Source organism: Gallus gallus, chromosome 5 (assembly GCF_016699485.2).
Source record: "Gallus gallus isolate bGalGal1 chromosome 5, bGalGal1.mat.broiler.GRCg7b, whole genome shotgun sequence".
Taxonomy (NCBI): domain Eukaryota; kingdom Metazoa; phylum Chordata; class Aves; order Galliformes; family Phasianidae; genus Gallus; species Gallus gallus.
In genome coordinates, this window is record NC_052536.1 from 782633 (window position 1) to 807413 (window position 24781).

A 24781-nucleotide genomic window follows, 5' to 3' on the forward strand; every position below is an offset into this window, starting at 1 on the left:
ATATATATATATATATATATATATAATTATTTTCAGGCCTTCTGTCAAAACTGAAGAAATTGGCAGACCTCGGCCTTTTAGCAAAGCCGGTCAGCACCAGAGCGAACAGAGCACTAAGGGTACTACAGCTCCCATGATGCAGCAGAGCGGGCTCAGAGCGTCGACCAATCAGACGGCGCGCGGTGAGCCGGACAGCCAATGAGAGAGAGGCTGGCGGCCGTTGGAGGTTTGAATTTCTCCGGGGCTGCAGCAGCGCTGCCGTTGTGACGCGGGGTTCGCGCGGTCGCCTCAGAGCCGGGGCTGCGGCGCTCAGGTGCGGGAATTGGGTAACGAAAACCAGGTTTGCGCAGTTTCGGGTTCGGTGTCCGGTCTGATTAACGCTTTATGGCTTTTTTGTAATCACGCAGAGCTTGAAGATGTCACGGGACGGTGACGATGAGTGGGAGCTGAGCAAGGAGAACGTGCAGCCGCTGCGGCAGGGCCGGGTCATGGCCACACTGCAGGAGGCCCTGGCTCAGCAGGACACCTCCAGCCACACTGCCGCTCAGCTGAGAAAACAGTGAGCCCTGCTTTGAGTTTCCCCCCTTGTTTCCCTGCCTTCTCAGCAGCTCTTCTATACCTCCTCTACCTGTACTAACCTCCCTGGTGCTTGAGAAGTAAGCTGAATTTATAGCCTTTGTTCGTGTCTGCCTTCATTGCACTGGGGTCTGGTTGCTGTGGGTGCTGCACAGTGTAGGTGACTGTTTTTAGGTTAGCAGTGGACCGTTTAAACATCAGACATGAGAGAGGTTCTGTTGTGCTTTTAAAATGTGATCAATAAGAAAAATACTTAATGCTCATAAGAAAGAGTGCTTGTTTGTTTCTTCCTTCATGCAGTAATCATTTGAAGCAACGGGCTCCTAGCACAAGGGAGGTGTGCACCTTATAGAATGAGTCCAGCAGAGGCCACAAAGATGATCACGGTGCTGGAGCATCTCTCCTGTGAATCAGAATGTCCTGGGTTGGAAAGGACCACAATGCTCATCTCGTTTCACCCCCCTGCTATGTGCAGGGTTGCCAGACACCAGACCAGGCTGCCCAGAGCCACATCCAGCCTGGCCTTGAATGCCTCCAGGGATGGGGCATCCACAACCTCCTTGGGCAACCTGTTCCAGTGTGTCACCACCCTCTGCGTGGAAAAACTTCCTCCTAATTCTCAAACTAAACCTCCCCTGTCTCAGTTTAAAACCACAGGCTGAGGGAATTGGGCTTGTTCAGTCTAGAGAAGGCTGCAAGGAGTCTTTGTTGTGACCTTCCAGTACTTGTAGGGAGCTTATAAATGGAAGGGAGGTCAATTTTTTATATGGGTAGGTGGTGATAGGACAAGAGGGAATGGTTTTAAACTAAGAGAGAAGATTTAGGGTAGATGTTGGGGGAAATTTCACACTGAGAGTGGTGAGGTGCTGGCACAGGCTGCCCAAAGAGGCTGTGTATGCCCTGTCCCTGGAGATGTTCAAGGCTAGGTTGGATGGGGCTCTGGGCACCTGATCTGATTTAGTGGTTGGCAAATCTGCTGGCAGCTGGGGGGTTGGAACTAGGTAATCTTTAAGGTCCCTTCCAACTGAAGCCATTCTATGATTTCTCAGGAGATAAATATTTCCTACTATTGTGACAGCATATAGGTATCTATGCCCTCCCTAGCTTGCAAAGACTCTTAATTGTGCAAAGTCACTTTGGGTTTGGTTACAGTTCTTATTATGCATAGTTTTCTGCAGTTATATATGATTATATAATTTAAAGGGGGTATCTTGTAACCTGAACCTATTCAGTTGTATTAGAAGATCAGAGTATAGAAATGTATGTTCCCTGAGGAAGCCACATTGACTTCGTGAGGAGACTGCATAGGTGTGTGTGTATCATGCCAGAATCTGATTGCACTGAACCATCTGAGGGACTTTGTGTGCCTAAATATCAAGTTAAAATGTATGCTATTTTAACTTTTTCTATTATGGACTTATAAAATAGATGTGAGTGTGAGCAATGATCTTAGTTTACAGAATACAAAGCATTTATAGTTACACACACCTCTTGTATAGTTAATATGTATTTTTTTTTTTCCTAGAGAATTTGAATCAGAAATCAGATTTTATTCTGGAGATGATCCACTGGATGTCTGGGACAGGTAAGCTTCCTTCTGTTTCCGAAGAAATAATGGGATGATTAGAGCTATGCCACTGAAATGTTAGGCACCCTTGTAAAAGCTTAGAAAAATATTACTGTAATTTAATAATAAACTCATTAAAAGATAAAGTTATTTTTAAATATGTTATAATCTGCAGTATCTGCTTCAATACTATTCCTAAGCTTTATTTTAGGTCTCATTGTGTGCTGTAACAGAAGCCATGCATCTTCCTCCAAACAGAATTCCTATGAGTACATTCCATCCCTAGGTACATCAAGTGGACCGAGCAAACCTTCCCCCAGGGTGGAAAGGAGAGTAATCTCTCTGCAGTATTGGAAAGGGCAGTGAAAGCACTCAACAAGCAGCAGAGATACTACCAAGATCCCCGCTATCTTAGTCTCTGGCTCAAATTTGTGAGTGTTCTGTGAAAATCTCGAGTGTTGATTTTTCTTGGTAAAAGCCATTTGCATAACTAAGCTATTTACTTTAACCTACCAAGTAAAAGAGTATGTTGTACAACTAGTACAGTATTAGAAGTTGTCTCTGCAAACCTAACGCTTATTCTGGAATTCTATTTCAACCTTTCAGTAGTATCTTCAGATGTTTCTCAAGGTCATTCAGTTTGTATAGTGACATACTCTGTAAATTTTTTTTTTGTTTTATTTTGCAAACAAGCTGGTTTGAATGAGTGAAGCTTGATTCTGTATGTATTTTGGTATTTAAAGATATGTTTAAGGTGTTATATCTGTCCTTCCAGTCATTTTAACTTGTAACTGTATTGCATCCACATCTAAATCTAAGGAAAAACCTGTATGCTCTGGTCTTGCACTGTTTCTTCATTGGTATGTTTCTCGTTGCTGTTCTTGCCTTCTTATAGGGACTTGTCTCCCACTCTATCTTCTTCAGCTAATTTACTAGTACTTAGACTGCTAATATATATATTGTACTTTAGGTAAAGTAACTATTCTCAGGAATGCCAAAATGACATATTTTAATCACTGAAATATAGGAAAAAATCACTTAAATTCAATACTTGGAATATGTAAGCTGTAGTTAAAGGGTAAGTAATATTGACATACACAGGTGTTGTCAGAGGTGTTCCTCATTTGTTTTCTCCTGGTGACTTGCTTTCTTTCTGTGTGCTGTGACATGATGCAAGAGTATGTCTTGACCTAACAACTGTTCCGGCAAGTCTTGTATTGAAATAAAAGCAATGTTGCAGAGGAATCAAAAAGCAGACATTGACACCCTTTGAAATACTTGGGTTGTTTCAGGGAAATTGCTGTAATGAACCCTTGGATCTGTACAGTTATCTGCATAGTCAGGAAATTGGTACAACGCTGGCACAACTCTATATTACATGGGCAGAAGAACTTGAGGCTAGAGGAAGTTTTAAGAAAGCAGATATAATCTTCCAGGAAGGCCTTAATCGCAAGGCAGAGCCTTTGGACAAACTCCAGTCTCATCACAGGTAAGCTTCCAGCTGAAGAGAAGAGCTTGAAGTAGTTTAGCGTGCCTTAGTGGATACCTGGTACAGTGAAATTTGTACTGATTTCCCTGATGTTCTCAGGCAGTTTCAGACCCGTGTTTCTCGGCAAACACTACTGGGACTTGAGGAAGCTGCTCATGAAAAAGATACGGATCTTCTGGAAACTGAAGAACCTCAGAGGAGCACATTGGCAGATCTAAAAGGCAGGGGAAAGAAAAAAGTGAGAGCTCCAATTAGTCGTGTAGGAGATGCACTTAAAGGTATGTTCAGTTGCTGAAGCGATATATTATTGGAAAACTTATACCCTTTGGTTGTAAAATTTGCACCTAAGTGCAATAGGTTAAAGGCTAATTTGCATAAAACTTTCCACTTACAGCCACAAACCAAAACAGAAACTTCCAGACTCCTCAGCAGTTTTCAAACAATCTGGGTTTTGCTGTGTTTGATGAAAATTCCGCTTCGGCTTCTGGACCTGAGATTCCCATACTTACTCCACAGCACTGGACAGAACCTCCAGCTCCAAGGGGCAAGGAGAATGAACTAAGCGCAGGACCTTGGAACTCTGGGAGGGTAAGGAGACTCAAAATAGACTGGCAAAAATAGGAAGATGTATGTAAGCCAATGTCTTCATCCAAACCCGGAGACAAATATTATGTTCTTTCACACTTCATTGGGATTTATTCCACAGGTAGCTGTGGAACTTCCTAGTTTCTTCCTGAAGACTCTCTGGCCCCTGTAGTCAAGCTTAACAAGCTGATCTTGCTAGAAAAGGTTTGGAAAACTAAAATTTTCCTAAATCAAATTATAATACTTGCTAACCAGAAAAATTGGCAGAGTTGGCCTGCCAAGTTTTTTGAAGGGCAGGAAAGCACTATGAGAAAAAGGGAAAAGCTGAGCACAAGTTTCCTCTATACGAAAAGGAGCAAGAATTAAATTGGCATCATAAAATACAACCTGACGGAAGAACTCATTGCCTAACTTACAAAGATAATACATGTACAGCAAGCACTTTGCAAGTCTGTTTTGGAGTGCTAGTGATGAAAATGGGAGATTGAACATCAAAGGAATTGAATTGTAGCAATTGGATATTTATCCTGACAGTACAGAGAGGCTTGTCAGGAGATGAAAGAAGGGATGACAGAAGGTTTGTTCCAGTTGTTTAAACTGATGCTGGGGACATAGAAAGGAGAATGTATGCTACAGGTGTTTATTTTTCTTGAGAAATGGTCCAAGATGCTATCTGAAAGAAATTAATCCTCTGAAATCAAATTCTGTTTCATAGGTCCTTAGATAACTTCCAGCATGCTCCTGCTCTCTAGATTAGACAGGAAGAATGGGATGTTACCAGATGATAAAATACATGCATATGACTTATCAGCACAGGTGTGCTTAAGAGAGTGAAGCTTAGGAACAAAAACTAGAGAAGGAAGCAAAAGGGATGATATCCATGGAAACTCCAGGAAGAATTGCTGTCAGATTAAAAAAAAAAAAAAAAAAAAGGCAATATTATTAAGTGAATTGAGAAGTTTACAGTAAATCATGGGTTTAATTTAGCTGAGAAAAATGAGGAAGAATTATTAATGTGAAATTCCTTTTATCATTTGCCTTGTTTCATGCTGCCTTACGTTTATTCTGATCCCCCACATGCTTCTATATATCTGTCCTTAAGAGTTTTCTCTGTTCTCACTTTCATAGTTTAACTAAGCTGGAACTAGCCTAGTAGACAATGCTGTCAGGGCATGCAGGGAGGCAAGAAGGAAGGCTAAGGCCCACCTGAAATTAAATCTGGTGAGGGAGGTCAAGGACAAGAAGAAAGGCTTCTTTAAGTATACCAATAGCAAAAAGAAGACTCGGGAAATGTGGGTGTGCTGCTGAATGAGATGGGTCCCCTGGTAATGGAGTATGATGAAAAGGTGGAGTTACTGAACATCTTTGCTGCAGTCTTTACTGCTAATAACAAACCTTGAGAATCCCAGACCCTTGAAATAAGAATCTGGGGAAAAGGAAGACTTCCCCTTGGTCAAGGAGGATCTGGTCAGAGATTGTCTCGGCAAACTCAGTGCACACAAATCCATGGACCCCAAAGGCAGAAGTGATTGGCAAGCATCTCTCAATCATCTTTGAAAGGTCATGGAGAGTGGGAGAGGTACATGAAGATTGACTGGGGCATAGCCAGTGTCACTCCCTCCTTCAAAAAGGGCAAGAAGGGAGGATTCTGGCAGCTACTGGAGCCTTACCTCCATCCCTGGGAAGGTGATGGAGCAACTTGTTCTGGTTGTCATCTCCAAGCAATTGGAAGAAAAGAAGGTTATCAGGAACAGTCAACATGGAATCCACCAAGGGGAAATCGTGCTTGACCAATCTGGTAGCCTTCTATGATGTCATGACCAGCTGGGTTGATGAGGGGACAGCAGTGGATATTAAGTACATTGACTTTGGCAAGGCTTTTGACATAATATCGTAGGTAAGCTGAAGAAGCGTGGGACAGATGAGTGGGTGGAGAGGTAGGTTGAGAAGTGACTAACTTTTATAGCTCAGATCGACAGTGCAAAGTCAAGTGGGAGGCTTGTAACTAGTGGTGGCAACTGCTTAGCCTGGAGAAGTCTCAAAGGGATCTTATCAATGGTTATCAATATCTGAAGGACATGGATCAAGTGGATGAGGCCAAGCTCTTCTCAGTGTTGTCCAGTGGCAGATCAAGGGGCAATGAGCACAAACTGGAATGCAGGAAGCTCTATACAGCCATGAGGAAAATCTATTTGGGCGTGACAGACCACCTCTGGAGATACTCAAAACCTTCCTGGGTGCTTTCCTATGTAACATACTGGAGGAAACCTCCTTTAGAATGGGAGTTGGACTGGAGGATCTCCAGGGGACCCTTCTACCCCTGTGATTTTGTGACTGTTTAAATCCTCTTCAATGAAATGTTGTTTGTGCTGTCTTGTATTACAATGAAAGAATAATCTTTGGTGACCGCTTTGAGGCATTAAAAGCTGCACAGGGGAAAGAGGTTTTTGACAGGGTGAGTAAACTGCTGTGTGGGAAGGAGAAGCCAATTTGAAATATCCCTACAGTGTAACACTTTCTGTCTGACGACCTAGGAATATTTCAGATAGGCAGATGTGAGTAGAATGTTACGGGACTCAATGCCATCTGTATTCTCTTTAAATAACAGGCTCTAAAAGTAGTTAAGGGATTTCTGTGGTGTAGGAATGGCCTCAGAGGAAAACTGAGAAATCTGGAGGTTTTAGTGGGCAGCAGAAAGGAGAATATTATATGATTGAGACAGCTTGGGTTGAAAAATGAGGTCGATGGCACTTCTGGAAAACAAACGAGGAGCAAATAGTGCTTTCCTTGACCAGCACTCTTGGAATAACAGAGCCTAGGTCCTTATAAGAATGTGCAAGGGTGCTGTGTCTTGGTTTTTTTTGTTTTTCTTTGATACTAGTACCCAACTGACTGATCCGTAACTGTTTATGTATCAGAAGGGTATTTATCTTGTAAATGTGCATCTTGGGAAAGGTGAAACGTTTGGTAACAAAGCTGACAAATGAGCCAAATACTGGGAAAAAGGGGGATTCTGTTACTAAGTGAAAATTGAATCTTTAGACTGCTAACACCTACTTCTTTCTCAGCGTCCTCGCAACAGTGCAAATTCTGGTGTAGAAGTGCCCTGTCCAATGCCCAGTTTCACCCCCTACGTGGAAGAGTCAGCTCAGCAGCAAGTCATGTGAGTGTTCAGTTTGAAATGAGAAATGCGTTGAAACTATCAAAGCTGCTTTGTGCTATTCAGATTCTTTGCCAAATAATCAAGATTCTAGCTCTAAAGGAATTAAGATGTCAACCTAGAAGCTCTTAATGTTTCAGCTTGCTGGCAGAGGCTTCAGTGAAAGGTGCATCAGGACATGAGAAATATTTGACTGTTTGTTATGTAGGAGCCAATATTACATTTATACATGCTAAAGAGTTTGTTAGTTTAACTCAGTGCACTGACAGAATACCACAGCTACCTGTCTCAGGAAGCTCTTCTCAATGAAGGCAGCTCCAAATTGACACAGTCTTATTATTGCCATTTTCCTCTGTTTAGGGGACTCTGCTCCATCTATCTGGAGTTTTATTCTGAAACTAGCTATCAAAGTTTCCATGACAACGTTGTTGCTTAGGTTATGGAGGAGTATGCTGTTTTGCCTGAAATTACCTTCTTGTTCACACAGTGTTCACTGAAATGCTGATCAATCCCAGGAGATGGGGTTGCTCTGTTTTGTTACAGCAGAGGAAAATGCCTTATTTTGCAAAGCTGCTTACCTTTCGTCTGCTACCTAACGATGGCCATAGAATGCATAGTTTCTTCTCTAAAGAGAGACAAGTAGGAAAGAGTGTTTGACATTACATACTGCTTCCTTGGCTTTGAAGTACATACAATCTAAGAATACTGAAAGGTGTGTAACAGCATAGATCTTTCCTGTGGATTTTGCATGTGGGCTGCAGAGTAGCTCTGACCAAGGGCATACCATAACTTGAGAAAACTTAAACAGAATATTTCCCAACCAATAAGACTATTTCTGTGGCATTGCTGACTTCCAGGAGAGAGAATTGGACTTCTTGGTCTTACTGGTCTCTTAGATAAATACTTATTTACAGAAGGTAGCATATGTATATATTCAAAATATAGATATAAAATACTTTTTTTAAAAGTAACTATTTCCAGACATGTTTTTTAGATCAGTTCCTATGATCATCATTTACTGAAGAACAGATAATTGCTGGAGACATCTGGATTATTAACTGCTAGTTTGTACAAATTGATTCCTCGCCTGAAAATAAGCAAGTAGCACTTCCAGAAAGAACTGGCAATATAAGGAAGTGAATGTTCTTGGCCCCTTTCACTGCACAGACTCTCTAATTTTTGTAACAAGGAATTTTTTTTTCTGTCATTTGGTACACAGAACATTCTCATTGAAAATTTGCTGCTTATTTTGTCTTAATTATTTTATTTTAATCTAAAATGCTAAGCTCAATCAAACTCAAGATCTTTTAAGTCCTGCTGTTTCTTTGAGCATATATTATATATGTATATATAATATAATATTGTGTATATATATATATAATGTATAGTATAATATATATATATATAGTATAATATATAGTATACTATATGCATGCATATATAGTATACTATATATATTATAAGGTAAACTGTTTAGTAGGATGATTAGGGACTTGTTGTATATGTGCTCACTGGATTGATGGAGCTAAAGTAAAAACAGCAATCCAGAATGCACAGTGATTCAGAGTGCCATGAGAATTTCATCTGCTCTTCAGTGGACCTTAACAACACTTTCTTTTTCCTTGATTATGCCACTCTGACTTTTATATTCCTTTTTATGTGCTATCATTGTACTTTTCTCATTTATCTATCAAAAGAACGTCTTTTGACTTGTGCAGCTTGATTCTGAAACCAGCTATTTTCTCACCTGTATTGTCTCTTCTGTGTTTCAGTGAAGCATGTAAAAACCAAGCAATAACTGCTCGTTTTGTTTTGTTTTTCCTCAGGACTCCCTGCAAGATTGAACCCAGCATAAACCACGTTTTAAGTGCTCGCAAGCCTGAGAAGGAGGAGGATCCTCTACGACGGGTCCAGAATCACCATCAGGATACCCAGGAGAAGAAAGAGGTGGTGATGTACTGTAAAGACAAAGTTTATGCTGGAGTGGAGGAATTCTCTTTCGAAGAGATTCGAGCTGAAGTCTACAGAAAGAAAGCAAAAAAGAAAGCTGAAGGTATGCTTCAAAATGGAATGACTTCCATCTTTCTGAGATGAAATAGTAAAATTGTACTTATTTCTCATCATTATGTGGCAGTATCTATTATTGTAGCTGCCTTTTTTTCTACTGGAATAATTATTTAGCTAGTCTGAAGTATACTGATGGTAATGTAATCAACAGCTTAACATGTAACCCAGGAACAGGGGAAAGCAGACCAGAGGTTTAGCTTCTTTTTAAGGAATTCAGGCTTTAGCTACAGATCATGTGAAATATACATTGTGCCTTACAAGCTTTTCTTCTTTAGAGGAGATACAGACCATAGCACAGAAAAAGGAAGAAATACAAAAGAAAATTGAGGAACTGGAGAAGAAATTAAAGGAGAAAGAAAACCACAAGCAACAACAATTACATGAGCAGGTATTGTCCTCCTCATTTAGCTGCATTTCTACAAATAGCTACTATTTCAAAATACCAGAGGAGCAATATTTTTTTTTCTTGGCTAATATGTTTTCCTATTTGTGAAAGGATATTTCAATCTGCTGTACATGTACACTCAGTTTCACCCAGTAAATGAAAATTCAGATAAATGTTTAAATGCCCTTTCAGAATAGGGGTGTAAATCAAAGACTTCAGGTCTTGTAGTCTAACTAGACAGTGCTTTTTAAGCAGAGTTTAAGTTGAGATGAGGACAACTAAATAGATAAAGCAAAATAAGGAATGCAGTCACTGCTTCCCTTTGACAGAAAGATCTAGCTGTTTCCAGGAAAGCAAAGTTTCATTATGTGTAACAGTTACTTGGGAAGTCAGATGCTGCAACTCCAAACGTCTCTCCCTCCCCTGTTCGCTCTTTATACTTCTTTCTCCCAGCTTTTCTTGCTGAATTCAACATCAAATAGAAAGGAATGTCGCTTTAAGTTTGGATCAACTGTTCCAACTGTGTCCTTTCCCTGCTTGCTTTGCCCCTGTCAGGGCAGCATGACAAACAGACCCTGATGTTGCGTAAGCATTGTTCAACAAGAGCTAAAACTATGTTATCAACTCAACAAAATCAAACAAAAAAACCCACTACCCACACCAAGCTGTTATTCTGTTGGCAGTAGTTCTTAAATGCTATTTTTTTTCTAGTTGCAAATAACAAGTTAATTACCCTTAAAAGTTTTCCTTTATTTAATTATGTCCATTGGGCTAATAAGGATATCTTCTCTCGCAGTCTCCCTCCCTCTCCCCACCATGGTTCTCAGTTCTAATACTTTCGGAATAAATGTTTTTAAATTATGAAATGCAGAATATTCTGTATTTGATGTAAGCTGTGTAAGTGCTTGCATGTGTTGTTAACAGTTACAGTGTAGCTAAAGTCTCCTGTTTAAAAAGAAATCATAGGGTTGTGAGGAGTAAAATCTATTCATTTTAACTACACTAAGCAGTGGACGCTTTCTTATGCCAGCAAATTAAGTACAAGTAAAAACATCCAAAAATAATTACTAATCTGTTGGTGCTCTCATAACTCATCTGGGATTATCATAGCATTCTTGGAATATTGTTGCATGGTTTATCATTTCATCACTGTAGAATCAAAAATACAGTTCTATTTCTACAGCCAACAGAGGTAACAAAGCCTTCACCACCTTTGGGACTAAAAGAACGTACTTTATCCAGTGCAACAGAACTTGGGATGAAACAGCCTCACTTGCAAAGGTAATATGGAGGGTTTTCTTTGCCAGCGATGAGAATTTGTGGGTACAACTCATTTTAAGCAGTGTAGAACACTGTTTCCCCAGAAAGAGTGGAGGTACCCTTAGGCACCTGCCTGTAACCAGAATCTGAACTGAAGTTACGTGAAGATAGGTTTATTTGTCTGAGTATAAACCTAATTTTCTACAATTAGCATAGGTCATCTTGACTTTGATTTCTTTTTGTGAAGTTTCCTTGTGTTTTGTGAGTGTGTAAAATACAAGTAATAAATTTATATCTTGTTCACAGTGAATGCTGCCTCTCAGAAGATATTCAACTGCATAAACTGTCTTGTTCTGAGGGTAAGGATGTAAATGTCTACTAAGAATGAGAAGACTGTGTTGAAGAGAAAGTGTTCTTTGATGTGAATAGCAAAACTGTAGCAAGCTAAAAACAAGAGCCTACGTGAGTTAGAATGAAAATAAGAATGTGCTAGAGGCTAGTGCCTTTAAGCATATCTAAACGATAGACCCAGCATATAAGGGCTTGAGAATTTTCATTACTTCAGAGGACTTTAAAGCATGAGAGCATTTTTCTCTTTTAGTAGCTGAAGAGCTTTCTTCTCGCTTGTGTGTGCAGTCTTGTGTGCAGGAGTTTAAAACTCATGTTAAGATTGATACTATCTTAAGTTATTTCTTCTGTGGATTTCATAGAAGGAAGCAATAGAAATTGTATTTGATTTTGTTGGGGCGGAGGGGTACTGGAAAATTTACTTTTGGTTGGAATTTACTCCTGTTGCTGTTGACAGAAGTTATCAAGTCTCTTGTTCTGTGCCCAGATACGGAAGGAGGAAGTGTATTTTCTGACTCTGAGGATGAACAGGCAGATCAGAGAAATAAAGCCAACCTTGGAAAAAAAGGTAAAAATTCCAAGGCATATTCTAGAGCTGGTTAAAACAGTAGTAAAAGGGGAGTTCTTTAACATGACAAAACCAAACCTTTTATTACAAACTTTCTTTAAATATCAGCTTTGTAAACTCTTGCTGGGACTAGTATTTTTAAGATTGCCTTAAACCTTTTAAGTTGCATTTCATAGAATCATAGAATGGCTTGGGTTGGAAGGGACATCAAGGATCATGCATCTCCAACCCCCCTGCCACAGGCAGGGCCACCAACCTCCACACTTAATACCTAGTATTATTTATTAAATAAACCAGGCTGTCCAGGACCCCATCCAACCTGGCCTTGAATGCCTCCAGGGATGGGGCATCCACAATCTCTATGGGCAGCTGTTCCAGCACCTTACCACTCTCTCTATGAAGGACTTCCTCCTGATATCCAACCTAAATCTTTCCTCCTTCAACTTAAAAACCATTTCCCCTTGTCATGCTATTATCGACCCTTTCAAAGAGTTGGCTGCCCTCCTGTTTTAGGCTCCCCTTAGGTACTGGATACCATGTATTTAATACACAGTTGTGGAAAAAAGTGTTGGTATAATAAAAACTCTTTTTTTTTTTCCTTATAGATGCAGTATTCCTTCCCCCACCAGATCCTGCTACATCTTTCTCCATATTTGATGAATCATCTACTTCAGCAAACCAAAATACAAGGTAGAATTATTCATGACCTAGATCTTAGAGGGAGGGAGGGAGGGCAAACAGAAGTATCAAACCACTTTCTCCAACACCTGACATACAGGCTCTTACTTATATGGTTGTGGGCTTTTTTTATTTGTATTTTTTTCTCTTTGTGCTACTTGTGATGCCTGTAATGAAAAGATATTGTCATGCTGTTCCTCTTACGTAGTTATGTAGTAGAAAGTTGTAGATCGAAATACTCAGTAGATTAAACTCTTGAGAGGAGTCTGTAGTAGCAGCTTCCAACCTTGAACAAATATTTAATGGCATGTAACTCTTAGTCGTTCTACAGATCGTGGCCAGAAAACTGCTCGGCGCCCTCTTGCTGTTCGCAAACCTTCAGAGTCTATCACTGCGAAAGAAAACTTACAACCAGAGGCCTGTGTAAGGAAACAGCTTACACCATGGTAGATCTCCTGTCAGGGAGAAATGGGAGTAGAACATTCTACTGCTGAACTGAGGGAAACTGGCTGGACTAACATGAGAGAGAAGCAAGGATCCTAAGCCTCTGTCTGGCATGGTGATGCATGAATTGGGTGATGTTCATAGAACTGTAGAATCGCTTTAAAAATACACTGGAAAATTCATGTCTATATTAGGCCTTAAGGTGACTGTTATGAAAATAATGGTAAGGAATCTTCCTAAATTTTAAGCAACAGATTAGTGGCCAGGACTTTTCACTCCAAAATTTTAAGAAGCTGGCATGATTGAGTACAACTTCTAAACACTATCTCTGACTCAATCCATTTTCTTGCTACTCATCCACACAAACATCTCAGATTCTGTCACTTGGAGAGCTGCATATTTGACTCTTCTAAACCTCTGTACTTGTTTCTTAAGCTGTCGTGATTACCCTTCCTTACATGTGACTTTTGCAGATATTTGTAAAGCTTTCAGTAGAGGCAGAAGTTGCTGTCTCTCTAAAGGATTTAACTACTGCATGCTGCAATAGATCGTTAGACTGGTTCTGAAAATCTCACTTTAAAGAGTGAGAGGATTTTATTTCGAACTGAGAAGGACGTTACAGACAGTTGCAGTATGAAACACGTAATAGAGTTAAGTAATTCATGGTAAGCTTCATGTTAAATTTGGTTCTAGAGTCAGTCTGGATGTCTGAAGCGTGTAGTTTTACATGTGTGCTTTCCATGCCCAACATTTTAGTCAACACTTAAATAATATGCTTATAATTGAACTGAGAGGAACTTCTGGAGTGTTAGAAAGCAGATAGCCTTTAAAAGTACATGGCATCTCTGCAACACTCTAGAATGTAATAATGCTAGGCTTTCTAGCTGGGGGAAATACACATGCAAGTACATTAGTTAGGTTTCAATAACTCAATTGGAATAAATGATGTAAATAGAGGATGCAAAGACTGAACATCAGAGTCAAGTTGGAAGATGATGGGTGGGGTAGAAGGCAGGGAAGAAAAATGCTTTTCGTATCGATGAGGTGAGGGATAACTGGGACTGGAATGCCTGGAAGAGTCAACATGAGGGGTTGAAGACAATAGAGAAATAACACTATATAAGAGGTACTTCTAGTTTAAAACCCCACTGAATAAATTCTATCCTTATACTTGTAGATAAGCTTAAAAAAAAAAAAAGAGTAGATGTGACTTAATATGACATATTTAGTAATTGCTTGTATGACATATGTCATGGGTTCTTTTTTTTTCTGGAAGGAAGCTAGGTTTGAAGCACATCATGGCAGAACTTCTGAATTTCCCAGTGGAAAGAGGGGAGGAGTGAGAGACAGCTTTTCAATTTTGAATTAGAAATGTATGTGTAATTTGACATAAAACCTACAGGCTTTCAATCTTTTCCTACCTGTTTCAGGATGAGCTGCATGGAATTGAACCTTTGACTGAAGATGCCATTGTGACAGGCTCCTACAAGCACAAGAGCCTTTGTGCCAACCCAGAAGACACGTGTGATTTTGTTAGGGCTGCCCATCTGGCCTCAACTCCCTTTCATGGGGTGGTAGCTCAGAGAATCCCAGCTCCTGCTTATTCACAGAGTGTTCTAAAGGAAGACTGTGCAGAATCTAAGAGTGCACCTCTGGATGAGAAAACACCAGTTTGCGAGGGAACATACAGTGAAGCTCTCTGTGTAAATAAATTGAGGTAATTAATAGCACTGCATTGTAAGCTGTTTTTCCTGTGTCTTTTTGGTTGTGGTTTTGCTACTGTTTTTGAAGAAACAAGTTTCTTTTACGATGAACACTGCTATTTCTCTAGGTCATGGTCCGTTTTACACTGAGCAGTTTTAAGAATAATAGCAAACTCATTTAGCTTTCCAGCATTAGTGTTGAAGGACTTAATCCAATGCTTTTTCTACCAATTAATTTGTGAAGAATTTCGTAAATATATTCTGTCTTTGTAACTAGAGATTAAAAGATGACTAATTGGTTTCTTTTGTACTTGTTAGTTTCATTAGTCATTTTAGTATATAGAAGTGGATCAGATGATTATATCTGAGATTTCCTCTACAGATGAAGAAAGAGGGAAAGAAAAAATTGGCAAATAACCTGCTGTTTCTTACCCCTGTAAAGAAGAGAGCACCTGTTGTATGGTATCTTCTTAGTTCACAGCTGAATTTGATGTGGTAGCTGTTAGCATGTAAGCATGCATACCAATCTGAAGGTGTTTGTTTTCTTGGCAATTTTCCTGGAAACCATGCTGATTATAATTAGGAGGGGAGAGCAAGAATGATTCTCCCTTAGCTAAGGGACGAATAAAGATTCAGCATATCTTCTGTTGTTGTAGTTGTATTTAATGGAAGAGTCATTTGTAGACAGAGATTCTGAATATAAGCTGATTGAAGCAGACATGAAGTTCCAACATAGCTGTCCATTTTCCAGTAAGGCTAGGAAAGGACTTCTTTCTACAAGAAGTCTGGGAACGCACAGTATACTTTCAGTAGGCTACAGTGATTAGACCCTGCATTTTCTGAATGTCTGAGTAGTTGATATCTTTGTTTACAGCCCGATCATGGAAGCAAGCCTGGAGGATACTCGTTTGTCAGGTTCTTCTGTCTCTTCAGGATCTTCTCTTTCTTCTGTTACACAAACATCCACAATTAAATACCTGCACATCCCTGAGAAACTGGAACTTGCTCAGAGCTTGCCTGCTGAACCAATTACTGATCCTGGAGGTACCAGTGACATCATTACTGCTTAGTACTAAACTGAATTTCAGTCACAACAGATCACTTGCTGCTGATACTAAACTGTAATGGTTTTGTACATCCTATATTCTACTCTGCTTTTCTGCATTTCCCATTACTTTGTCTTGTGACTAAACTTGTCGCTTCCTGTACTATGTATCTCGATATGAGTTATGTAGAATAAAGTACCTGTATGTATCCAGGTGATGCAAATATGAAAGTAATAGAGCAGTTAAGGTATTACTTCAAGAAGTGTGGAGGAGTAATGAGGTGAAATGCTGAAATGAAAAGTATGGACTGGAGGGCAGGGAGAACTGTTAAGATGGTTTTGTTTTCTTCTGTCTTTTTTTCTGTCATCACACTCTGTTCTCTTGATATGTCAGTAATTGCCACATTGGAAAATACAGATGAAATCTAGTGACAATCGCATGCTTCTAGTTTGCACTCTAAATTTCTCATTAACTTTAAGTGATTCTTTGCAGTATTTTTTCTCATTTTCCTATTGAAGAAAAACAATACTAGTAATAACATAATTTGGCTACAAGAAAATGTGAAACTAAGACCTTTGTTTCTTGTTACAGATCTTTGTTAAAGCTTAAAATAGGAATGGTCAGAGCCTTCAAAACCTAGCCAATATAATTAAGCTTGTATTTTTTTTCAGTGTTTAATCTGCTTTGTCTTTTGATTGCAATTTGATATTTTAATTACAATTATGTATCTGAAAGTTCTCAGTGTATCTCCTTTTGGGAACAATGTAATCGTGTGGCTATAGGCCAGGTGATCCAAGAAGTCTGTTGTACTGCTAATGTTTCATAACAAAGTATGCTCAGAACCTGGAATCAGAGTGAAAAATAAGAGTGCTCAACATAGGATCACAGTTGAAATCTGTTAACTGCACTGTGACTCTTAGTTTATAGTGTTTTGAGAAAGGAAGTTGGCAGAAGCCTTTAGTGGTCTTGTATTTTGCTCTGCCTGACGTTGGAGGCCAATGCTTATCAGGCTGCCTTGGCTTTGTATACATGAGCTCATCTATTGAATGACATCTTCTGTTCTGTCACGCAGGAAAAACAAACTCAGAACTGCATGTAGTTTTCTTGAAGGTTTTCTGGGAAGTATAAACCGTTAAATTTTTATTGCAGAGAACAGCAGATTTGGAGTCCAACTTTTTCCTAAATAAAAACCCTGCTGTATTCAAAGAAGTTAATTACAATCAAACCCTTCATTTAAAAATCACCAACTGATTGTCTGCTTCAGATACAGATTTTAGAAAAGGACTGTTAATTCAGAAAATAATGGATTTGGATTGTACTGTGGCTGCACATATGAACCTCATCTAATTTAGAGCTTTCTTTCTCACAAAAGGCATGTTCTACAGTATGTTAATGGTAGTGTTACTTGCAGATAGAAAGCCAAGTTAAAGGCTTCCAATATCCAGGTGGATTTTTTCTCCTCAACAGGTATAAGCTTTTCGGAGTCTCAACACTTATATTGGACTGATCTATTTTTATTGTCTTTCTAGGTGATGATGCAACTGAGTTCTTGTGGACTGCTGAACAGCGTAAAAAGCTTCTAGATCCCATGCCAGAGTCATTGACTGCTTCTCCACATTTTCATTTGGAGGCTGGTTTCCTGCCTGTCATTGAGTTTGAGAAAGACATTGAGCTAGGTAGGTATTCCAGACATGGGGGAGTGTGAGGAACCTCATTTATCTGGTAATTGGTTTGAAATGCACGTTTTATTCAACCACAGTTTTATGTGGTGAAGATAGGGAGCAATGTGAACAGTTTGGACATATACTTGCTGTGACAGCTCACGAATGTAAAATTTCATAACAGGAAATGAGACTTATTGTATCAAACGGGAATATTGGACCAATGAAGAATACAAAATGCTTTTTGCCATTCCTGTTAACTTTCTTCAGTTGGATGCAAAGGGATTTGCAATAAAGGTAAGACAGATGACGCTTTTATGCATGAAGTTAAATGTTATGTTAAATTCATATCATGAGATAAACAATATACAATATACATAAACTTCATCATGATTTCAGAAATAGCATGCGTAAGATTTGCCATACCTCATGTCCTCTTTCTAATTCCTGATACAGATTGAAGGTTTCTGACTGTAGAAAACATGTTCCTTGATAAAACGGTGTTTAAAAAAGGAAAAGAAGACTATGAACAACTTTTGCTGTATTCCTAAAATAGACGTTCTTATGAATCCTCTTGTAGGTGTATTCTCAGCCTGTGCCTTGGGATTTTTATATCATGCTTCAACTGCAGGAGCGTTTGAATGCTGACTTTGACCAAAGCTTCAGTGGGAACTGTAGCTGTTTCTTGTACCAAGACGGCTGTGCTATCCTGCACAAGAATATAAATCGCTTCACGCTTGGGGTCAGTACAGATAAACAAAGTACAATTGTAGAAGGTCACGAACACTTCCATAGGTACCATTAGCGAGTTTCAGGCACTGCTGACCAAATAAACACATTTCTGTAATCTAGATCTTCTGTTTTGTTTTACCTACATACAAATTAAGATTGTCTATTCTAGTTTTAGTTAGAGCTGGTTTCTTGTTTACAGATCATGTGCTGCTTTGGAAAAAAGCAGTTCTTTTTCTTTATTCATGAGTGATAAACAATCTTAGCCAAGAACTGCATGTTATTCCACAATAACTTTGGCATTTAACGCTATTTATTGTTTAGCTTGGCATCTTTTAATGAGTTCCAGTCTTTCAGTCTGCTATTGAAAGATCATAGCACTTTAGTGCCTTGTTCAAGGATTTACATTTTAAATAAAGTCAAGAAAGTGCACTTTGGATGACTGCATATAAATTAAATAGGTTATAAATAAAATAGTAATTTCAGCCTTCAGTTCAATTTCCTCCTCCTGAGCTTTTGTCCTCTTCTGAATGATAGTGTCTCCTAAGAGCTCATGGTTATTTTAATTCTGACTAGGCTGTTCATGGGCAAAATCTGGTTTTACTGAATTTAGGGTAGGACCATTATCTCTGTACAGATGAGTGGGGTGGAAAGGTGAGCTATAAATATTTAACTTAATCTGAGGTAGGATGGCATATAAATGCATGTTTATTCCATTTTCAGGATGTTATTTGTGGCTGCAAGTCCATTGAAGAGGAAGTTATTCTACTAGTTGTTTATAATCTTCTGGGTGTGGTAGAGAAGCTCCACAAAGCAGAGATTGTCCATGGAGATCTGAGGCCAGAAATATTCTTTCTGGGAGACAGGTTAGGTTATGTGTATGAATCAACCTTTCTTTCACTGTCTGCCTCCTTCCGAGAAATGGTGTAGAATGATGCCGTAAAATGTATATGATTCTAAATAAAATGTTTTTGCCAGTGTTCCCAAATTTCTGCTTTGCCAGCATAGTGGACAGCTAACTGAATGTGGTAAATAACTTGCCTGTGGTCCTGCATATCAGTAAAACAAGAAATTAGAAGGCAAAGAACAGGTGATCTGTTTATATTAGTGGCTTGGCAGTACACTCATCTGTACAAGTACCCCCCCTCCCACCCTTTCAGTTTGTGCCCACTGGTGTGTAGACTAAGAGAGGTTTAATGAAGTATTATAATTCTTTACTTAATTCTTTCTCGTGTAGAAGTATTTTGAATTCCTGAATGAGAGGGAAAAGTGCTAGAAACTAGGTTATTTTCTTGTTCCACCAACTACGTTTCAGATAACTGTGGTGAATGTAAAAGCTGCAACATCTGTAACCCGTTAGTATTTCCTATTGCATACTCTGGAGATACTGGTACCAGCTTCAAGCTGCCAGCTGGTTTCCCTTTCACGTGGTTTGTTCAGAAGTAGTTCTTAAGCTAACCATGAGAGGGGAGCATTGGCATAGCTAAGACTCACATTTACTACACTTGTTTTTTTTTTTAAGTTGGATTTCTTCATGCTTGATTTGCTTCCTTTCTCAGGATCTGTGATCCATTTGCTAATAATGGGATGACAAGAGCTCTGAAGATAGTGGATTTCTCTCACAGTCTGGATTTAAGGTTGCAGTCTCGAGTAAGCTTGCCCAACAGCTTTCCAATATCTCAGACTCCTCATGGACAGCAGCTTCTGGCAAAAAGTTGCCTTCCTTATCAGGTATCTAGCAGAGTATCTTAGTGTCTGTGTTTCCTTTTCAAAATCCTTGCTTAAAGTTGTATTTAAAAAAAACTTATGGGAAACTCTAATAAATAAATACTGAATAAGGAGAATTTATCATCTGATTTATGTTTTTGGCACTACCTGAAGGGACTTAGCAGCATTGTTCTGGAGTTGCTGAGTGTGACTGCCCTATCTATTTAAGAGCTTACAGTTAGACCAGAATTCTACTTTTGAAGTTGTACTGCTTAACCCCTGAAGATTCTAATGCAAAGACCAATTCAGAATTAATTGTCTAAAAGTACAATATTAGAAATCTGTAATGGACTGCCGATTTCAAATGAAACTGAACTTTGTTATTGCAGGCAGACTTGGTTGGTATAGCAGATATAGCCCATTTGATGCTGTTTGGTGAGCATGTCCAGGTCTATCAGGAGAACTCCGTTTGGAAAATCAGCCAAAATGTATCCAAGTAAGTCTGTTTTCAGAGGAGGCTGCTGTGAGGGAATGCACTTCTTTCAGTTTCCTTCGCTTTCTTTACATTGGTACTATCGTCAAAGCTTAGAACACAGATTTTAGTGCCGTTGCTGAAAATGTAAGTTCTATGAGGGCTTAATTTTTGAAACTCACGCGCTGCATGAGTCTGGAGTAGCCTTAGTGCTATGCAGAAGACAGTTTTAAGCCAAATAAGGGCTGTACAGGCCAGTTACAGTGCTGATCATTTGTTTTGCTTGCCTTTCAGACCTGACTGTCTTAGTCTCTCTTTTGACTTGACAGACCAAGCTTTGAAAGTGAGTGGGTAGTGAGGAAAAAAAATTACATGAGCGTTTTGCTTTAGAAACGGTGATTTGGATTTTCTGCATTCTTCATTCTAGACTCTATTGAAGGGCTAAGGCACTAAGACACTGCTTTCCTGTCTACAACAGTTGCAGAAGCAGTATTAATCTTATACATGCACAGGAAGGAAAACCAATTAAGGCAACCACTCTTTTGGAAGTGATGGTGTTGGTCCTCAGTTATTAATACTGATCCCTTTTAGATGCATGTTATGGCTACAAAACTATCTTCGTATACCCTTTATTTATTCTTACATAAAATGCTTATTTATTTCACTGGTCATATCCTATAGAATTTTTCAACCTTAGCATTTCCTTAGGATTTTCCAGAGCTCTCTGCTCATAAAAGAAATTTCCTGAGAACGATCTGCATTCAGGATTGTGGTTTATTAGCTATAGTCAGTTTAGATGTCCTTCTGTAACCATTTCTTTAAGAAAACCTACTACAGATTTGGGACTTGTCCAGTTCCCTAGCAACCTGCATTACTTACGCTTCTTAGTTTGTTGTAGTCAACCATTAGGGGAGGGGGAAAAAAAATCTGATCTTAAGCTTTGTACAGGGATATAAAAGCTTTCCCCTCTTTACTCTGCGTATATCTGTTTTTTTACACGCAGTTATAGAGTGATACCACTAATTGTAAAGCTATAGCAAGCTTCTGCTGCATATTGACCGTACATTTCATGCTATATCCTGTAGCTAGGGATATTGTATGCAGTAGGCACAAAATCACCAAGAGTAATTCATCTCTGTGGTTATGAATATCAATGATTTATAGGTTGGCAGTAAATCTGCATGTTATAATGCCTTAGTTTCAGAAATACTGAGGGGAAAAACACAGCAGCTAAACTATTGATGGAAACTGGCTTTTGTTCTCTACTGACAAGTACTATAGTATTTCATATCTTTGAGTAAATCTGACATGTCTTGAGAAATAGGACTCCCGTACATTCATTTCTCTCAGGACACAGTCCTTTTTTTTTCTTTTTTTCTTTTTATGTGATGTTTTGTTGGGATGGTAGGATACAATTCTGATGTGTTGCTTTTTTATATATTTTATATTCTTTCTTGGATTTTTTCATTCTACAAGAGATGAAACTGAGCTATAGCCGGTGAAGCCAAACAAGGCCTGAACTGAGAAAGGGTGTTAGGGACCTCATCCGGGTGTGGATATTGAGGAAAAATAGCAAGAACTCTAGTAACTGGACTGAGATGATGTGAGTAGCAGGTGTAGAAATAGTGTGGAAGGGTTGGCCTGACCATTATGGGGCGTTTAGAAAGGAGGGGTCAGCTGTAAAGGCATTTGGGTCAAAACTGTAGAGACTGGATTGAAAGAAAAGACGTTTTGGGTAGAGGTGGGGTATGGAGATACTTGAGTAGAAAGGGCACTGAGAGCTGTGAGAGCTTTAGAGGAATTTTAAGGAAGGAGAAGGCAAAGTTTGGGCATATGTTTTGTAATGCTGAACCCAGCTTGCAATGGTTCATCTCTCACTTAGGTATATTAGTTTATGAATTCTTTTTTTTGAAATTGTGAATACAAATAAAGAATTTAACCTTTCCGTTCTAGTGCTGCTGGTGGTTTTGTTTTCTTTCTTTGCTTCTAGAATCATTCATCTTTTCTTACATTTCTTGCAATTCTTGATATTGAAAAACTTAAGCACTTACACAAACCTGTTAGACTGAACTGTTCTATCAACAGCATAAATGGAGCACTTCGTTATGCAGGAATAAGCAATCTGCACAGAATCTTTTTTGTTTGGCAAACTCTGCATTCACGCTTGGATCTTCTGGTGTGTCTGGTTCTTATTAACAGCTGATGACTCTTCCTCCACTCAATTTAAAGCTTTCAATGAGTTCTTAAGTAATCCTTGGCAAGTTAGTTTACTGCTGCAGGGTGTCTTCATCAACCAGAACCGCCTGCCCAGTGAAAATGCTTCACTCTGAGAGGAGTTAGTCGATGGATATTAATTAAATGCTGTGTTTTATCCTTACAAGTCAAGGATTGTAAGGCAAGGTGCAAAAATGGCCTTGGAGGGCTAATGGCACTCAAAGCAGGGCCCCTTCCCCTTCGGAAGCTGACAGAATGAATACAAATTGCTTAATTTGATGTATTAAACATTTCTGGGAAGGTAGAATGTAAATTCTGATCAAGTTCTTTTCATTCTTGAGCATTAATATAAGGTTGACTTAATCTCTCTTTTCAGGGAGGGGAGTTTTAACATGTTACTAGAGGATGAGCACAGAGACATTTCAGTTCCAACAGTGTTTTTAGTTCTTCTATTTTCTCCACGTTATTTTAGGGAACTTCATCTGTGCAGGCTGATAACAGTTATCATAAAGAAGCTGTGTTTGAAGTTCTGGACTATTTTTATCACTCAGTTCTTTAGACATCCCTACCAACACATAACATCCTTTGCTATGTCCCTTACTTGCTGTGAAGGAAATGGCCTCGTGTCTTTCGGGTTCTGTATGACTGCATTATCTTAAAAAATGTTAGTTATTAGTGTAATAGTACAAGCCAGATTCTCTCTGAGACTATGGCTGCTGTTCTGTGAGTCACTTGCACAAAACAGAGGCTGACAGTGGCTTCAGAAGTCAGTTTACCTCCTGGCTTAAAGGGGAACAGTGCCTTAGTCACAAGCTGCACAGTCTGTGGTCTTCAGTGTGACAATGAAGGACAAAGCAATAGCTCTCATACTAGTTTTCTTAGCATTTTATGAATCACATTACCTTTTTATTCAAGCTGTAAGTCTATATTTGTGAAACAGAGGGTTTACTAATTGCCTCTAAAATACTATCTGTATGAGAACTCTGGAAGAAAGAGGGGTGTGAAATAAGGGAGTTAAATCTGACTCTAAGCCACACATTAAGTACACTAGGAGAAGTAACTGTAAAAGTTTTTGATAGACCTGTGAAACAGTCTGTCTAGTTACTATGCAGAAGCCTACTGGGCAAAGAAAAAGGAAGCCAAACAAACTTAACTATATTGTTAGCTTTTATATTATTTTTGTGTGAGTGAGAGTGTTTTAGTCTTGGTCTTCCCAGGGCTAAGTTGAATGCTGAATTGAAATGGAAGTATTGACTAATGTGTCATGTGTGCGTACTTGTTTCACTGAAAGTTGCTTTGTTTATTTCAGGACTGTTGGCTCTGATTTCTGGGGTAAATTTTTCCGGCAAATTCTGAATGCAGATGGTAAGTCCACAGTGCTTCTGCTGAGGGAGTTGAGAGAGGAAATGAGTGACATGTTTGACAGCTGTTTCCAAGAACGTCTTTGTGAATCCTTAGTAGCGCTGGGTGATGTTTTCTTCTTGGAGAAGTTCTGATTTCACAGAGGACAAATCTGTTTTGTATTATAGAGGGAAATTTGTTGTTAACATCTTATTTTATTCAAATGTAAGCATGAGCAGTGATTGTAGCCATTTCCACAGTACTTCACACAGGACTCACCAAAGCACATCACATCAGTGCCTAAATATCCGAAAACTGTTACGTGAACTAGTCTGTGTCCAAGCAGTTTGCCACAGAAAATAGGTTGTCCTAACTGTCCCCCTACCCTTTTTGTATAGCTCCTTAAAAATGTTTAGTGCCTTGTTCATGCTGCATTTTCAAAAGTGTCTTGGTCCTCCATTTATATTGTCTATAGTACTGTTTTTAATCATTGCTTCTTTAATAAAGTTGTATCTTGATAGTAACTCTGTCTCTTAAGCGTTCCTGTCAGATGGTTCAAAAGGTTTGATTTACTATCCACTTCTGCCTTGCTGGGAATTGTCTTCAACTATTAGGTGTGAAAGCATCTCACTTAGTGGCAGCTTTCATAACCATGCAGAATTTCCTGGACACTTGAACACAACTTGAACATTTCTACTTGGAATATGCTCTCATGGATGATCATCACAGGAAAAAATAATGAAGACATAAGTGAGAAAGGTGTATACTTATGTTTTTCCTT

The 24781-nt window shown here is 39.1% G+C and overlaps 1 protein-coding gene across 1 annotated transcript; it reads left to right on the forward strand.

The window, feature by feature from the left end:
- Positions 1–257: 257 nt before the first annotated feature.
- BUB1B (BUB1 mitotic checkpoint serine/threonine kinase B) lies at positions 258–24524 on the forward strand. Its single transcript, NM_204403.3, has 24 exons — positions 258–313; positions 408–559; positions 2102–2161; positions 2430–2574; positions 3436–3632; positions 3732–3910; positions 4027–4220; positions 7286–7380; positions 9204–9430; positions 9720–9832; positions 11013–11110; positions 11396–11448; positions 11925–12005; positions 12611–12695; positions 13004–13106; positions 14558–14844; positions 15705–15874; positions 17406–17552; positions 17722–17834; positions 18118–18279; positions 18990–19132; positions 19826–19997; positions 20363–20469; positions 23969–24524. Exons 2-24 carry the CDS (start codon positions 417–419, stop codon positions 24153–24155), a joined length of 3261 nt encoding a protein of 1086 aa, NP_989734.3. The 5' UTR covers positions 258–313; positions 408–416; the 3' UTR covers positions 24156–24524.
- Positions 24525–24781: the final 257 nt, after the last annotated feature.

What these genes read in the sequence shown, in the direction of transcription:
- BUB1B (NM_204403.3), top strand. Translation starts at nt 417, where the DNA reads ATGTCACGGGACGGTGACGATGAGTGGGAGCTGAGCAAGGAGAACGTG. An exon ending in CCACTGGATGTCTGGGACAG is followed by an intron (nt 2,162 to 2,429) that starts GTAAGCTTCCTT and finishes TTCCATCCCTAG; the next exon opens with GTACATCAAGTGGACCGAGC. An exon ending in CAAAGGGATTTGCAATAAAG is followed by an intron (nt 17,835 to 18,117) that starts GTAAGACAGATG and finishes ATCCTCTTGTAG; the next exon opens with GTGTATTCTCAGCCTGTGCC.